We start from the raw sequence: 4,138 nt of genomic DNA, 5'->3' as shown, positions 1-4,138 counted from the left end.
CGTGAAAAGAGGGCTAGCTAATTCAGCCAGCCCAGCTCCTTCCAGAAGCTCAGAAGCCTCCTGGGACGTTCACAGGCTTCTCGGAGCGTCTTTATTTCCTTAAGGATGGTAGCCCGGTGTGCGGCCACTCCCTCGCATTCCAGGATTACGTGGGCGGCTGTTTCTTCAGCAGCCAGACATCCCCTGCAAAGAGAACTGTCCGTTGCTTTCATAGTGAATAGTTGGTGATTAAGTGCCATAACAACTTTTAAACTTTCGCGTTTCATTATTATATTTTAATGTTCATACGGGGATTAACGCGAACAAAATCTAGATGACATTGCAATTAACATCTTGGCTAAAGGTATGAATTTCGCTTTAACACCTAAGCGAATACCGTATGAGAATGTAATCAGCAGTGTTGAAGAAACGATAGCACGTAATAAAATACCGGACAGTGATGCGGACACTCTCAGACAGGACGTCGCGGTAATATTACGGAAATCGAAACCGCCTGCTACCAACATTACTACAGAAGAGCGTCAAGCACTGAAAAGTGTTCGGGACAACCAGGACATCTTAGTGCTTAAGGCTGACAAAGGAAACGCCACTGTAGTGATAAATACGACTGATTACCAACAAAAAATACGGGAACTATTGTGTGATAAAAAGGTATATAAACCGGTCTCATACAATCCCACGGCCAGGGTCACACGCAAAATACGCACTTTGATACAGGAAAACCAGGACCTGTTTACAGAAGACGAGTACGAAAGACTTTATAGACCTAAAGCACACCAACCACCTAGGTTATATGGCTTGCCTAAAATACATAAGTCCGGCGTGCCGCTGCGGCCTATCGTAAGTCAAATCGCCTCTCCTACTTACGACCTTGCAAAGCACGTCGCATCAGTATTGCAGCCATTTGTGGGTAAATCACCGTCTTATGTTAAGGATTCACGCCACTTCGTTCAAATAATCAAGGAGATTACATTGGAACCGAATGAAATAATGGTGAGCTTTGATGTGGAGTCCCTTTTCACCAATGTTCCAATAGATGAGTGTCTGGACGTAGTGAGAGAGAAACTTAGGGATAGCGAAATGCCGTTAAATTATATTGATCTACTAAAGCACTGCCTAGAGGGCAACTATTTTCTTTTCCAAGGTCAGTACTACCTCCAGATCGATGGTGTCGCAATGGGTAGTCCAGTAGCCCCGGTACTTGCCAACCTCTGGATGGAACATTTTGAAGAGAAAGCTCTCAGCCTTGGACCGAAGATCATCAGACTGTGGAAAAGATACGTAGATGATATTTTTAGCATCGTCAAGGGTAGTAGAATAGAGGTGGATCAATATATACAACATTTAAACTCCATTCATCCTAAGATGATATTTACATATGAAATGGAGGCGGAAAGATCGCTACCTTTCCTAGATGTACGAATAAAAGTGAAACCTAATGGGTCCTTATCGCACTGTGTATACCGCAAACCGACACACACCGATAGGTACCTACACGCATCGTCACACCACCATCCTCGTCACTTACAGTCCGTTGTAACCTCGTTAAAGAACAGAGCTCAGGATCTCTGTGACCCTGAACATTTGGAGCAGGAGCTGGACCATGTTCAGGAGGTACTTGCGAACAACGGATATCAAGTGAACAGACAAACCAGGCAACCGACAAAAAGACGCAAACATCCGGAAGTTAAACGACAACCGGCCTACATGCCCTATGTGAGAGGAGTGACAGACAAGATCGGCGGTCTATTGAAGAAATATTCAATACCCACTATCTTTACGCCGGGGGCAAAGGTTAGCAACATAGTGGGCACACCGAAGGATGTTTTGCCGTTACAAACACCAGGTGTCTATAGGATAAACTGCAGCTGCGGCAGTTCTTACATAGGCCAGACTAAGCGGACGATAGCTGAAAGGGTCAAAGAACATATCGCCGCTGTAAAAAACCGACAAACGAATAAATCAGCGATAGCCGAACATATATTACAACCGGGCATTAATCACTGGATCGAATTCCATCGCACGGAAATCCTCTCCACAGATCGCCACTTTTACTCAAGACTAGTGCGAGAAGCAATTGAAATTAAAAAACACAAAACATTCAATCGCGAAGACGGTTTCAAACTATCCCCGACATGGAACCCAGTGATTAAAATTACACAACCTCGTTTTAGTTCGCAGTCGGTTAAATATCAGAATAGGCACCTTCCGGTTGACTTACAGAATAGGGACATAATAAGTGTTGTGTGTCGCGGTACAAATGACAATAATCACGAGTTGAGGGTGGATGAAGAAACATCTACCCTGACAGCGGAGTCGTGACATCGCTGGATCAGTCTGCCTGCGACCACGGCTGGTGTAACCTGGCCGAAACGTCAGGCCTCAAGGTAATATATTTTACCTTAAAAAATTTTGTTCGCGTTAATCCCCGTATGAACATTAAAATATGATTAAGTGCCATGTGGCCGGTAATCGTGCCAACGACTATTCGGATGCCCAAGCGGTTAAGACTGAGCACTCGGCACGATAGATGCGGTGATACTTCCGTTAGTATCATTTTGGACTGTCTACAGCCGGTTTGGTTTGCCCAGAGGGCATTGTGAGTTGCACGCGTTCGTTGCCTTACCCACGAGCGCAGTTGTCCAAATGGTAGTGGCATTAGGATGGTTGGGCCAGCAACCTTTGTTTTGGACCCCTATCTTGCAAGCTCGTCGGCGGCATCGTTTCCGTGTGATCCACTATGTCCTTTTATCCACTGGAGGATTACCTCATTATGTGAGGCCAATACTTCCAGGGTTTGGTGACATTCGTATATAAGACTAGAGTTGGTCGAGTTGCTCCCTAGTGCTTTGAGTACAGCCATGCTGTCTGACAGAATACGGATGTTGTAATCTCTAATGCCTTTTGACAGGACGGCGGTGGCTGCATGGGTTATCGCAACATACTCACATTGGAAGATGGAGCTGTGTTGGCCCAGCGTTAGTGATAAATTGATATTAAGGTCTTGTGAGTACACTCCGGCACCGGTGCCAGACCCCATTTTGGAGCAATCGGTGTAGATGCGGACCTCGCGTAAGCCGGACTGGTCTCTTTCAGCCTCAAATGGTTGTATATGGTATTTCCTTTCGAAAATATGTTGTTTGGGAATCCTATCACACGGAGCAGCAAGTAGTGGCTCATAGCTCACAAGGTTGCTTCAAAGTCTATTGTGTGGACCCTCCTGGTTGCATCATAAGCCTCTTGTTGTATAAACAAGTCAAGCGGTGCCAGGTCAAGCATAACCTCAAGAGCTGCCGTGGGGCGGTACGCATGCAACCAGTGATTGCAGAGCATGCTATTCTCTGAAACCGCTGGAGCTTATTTTTGACGGTTGTAAGTTCTGTTCTCTGCCACCAGATTATCGCACCGTAGGTGATTATAGGCCTGACAATAGTTTTGTAAAGCCATAGAGTACTTTTAGGTGATATTCCCCAGCTTTTGCCGAGGAGCCGTTTGCATTGGCAGAGGATTATGCTGGCTTTGTTGATTTTTGAGTCTAAATGCCTGTTCCAGAGAAGTTTACTATCTAGGATTACTCCAAGATATTTGACCTCCTTGGTTAAGGCGAGACTGGTGCCAAATAATTTAGGGAGTTTAAGGTTCCCTAAATTTCGTTTATTTGTGAACATCACAAGTTCTGTCTTTGCGGGGTTCACTGTTCCCGTTCGTGGTCCATACACCACTGTTCAACGACTTTAAATGCGGCCCTCATTTGATCGCAGACTGTCCCCTCAGAAGGTCCACTGATGAGTACAATTAAGTCGTCTGCATAGCCCACTGTGAGAAATCTGCGGTCATTGAGCAAGGTGATCAGTTCGTCGATCACTATGTTCCACAGAAGTGGGGAAAGGACCCCCCCCTGCGGACACCCCCTCGCTACAACGCCTCTAGTTGTTTCATTCACAGTGAATTGGATGGTCCTGTACTTTAGCATGCTGTCAATCCACCCGGCAATTGTGGTGTTGACTCCATGCTTAGTCAGGGCCCGGCTTATGCTGGTGAACTTAGTTTTATCAAAGGCTCCTTCAATATCGATAAAGGCGCCTAGAGTTGATATTTTGTGGTGGAGATTGCCCTCTATATAGGATACAACCTTATG

The 4,138-nt window shown here is 45.7% G+C and overlaps 1 protein-coding gene across 1 annotated transcript; it reads left to right on the top strand.

Moving 5' to 3' along the window:
* Positions 1-345: 345 nt before the first annotated feature.
* LOC123658651 lies at positions 346-2,322 on the top strand. Its single transcript, XM_045594014.1, has one exon. The coding sequence runs from the start codon at positions 346-348 to the stop codon at positions 2,320-2,322; it is 1,977 nt and encodes a 658-aa protein (XP_045449970.1).
* Positions 2,323-4,138: the final 1,816 nt, after the last annotated feature.

Source organism: Melitaea cinxia, chromosome 12 (genome assembly GCF_905220565.1).
Source record: "Melitaea cinxia chromosome 12, ilMelCinx1.1, whole genome shotgun sequence".
Lineage (NCBI taxonomy): Eukaryota > Metazoa > Arthropoda > Insecta > Lepidoptera > Nymphalidae > Melitaea > Melitaea cinxia.
The sequence above is the reverse complement of the archived record's forward strand: the minus strand, read 5'-3'. Positions and strand labels throughout refer to the sequence as shown.

Excerpts from the sequence above, each read along its gene's own strand:
- LOC123658651 (XM_045594014.1), top strand. The coding sequence starts at position 346 with ATGAATTTCGCTTTAACACCTAAGCGAATACCGTATGAGAATGTAATC.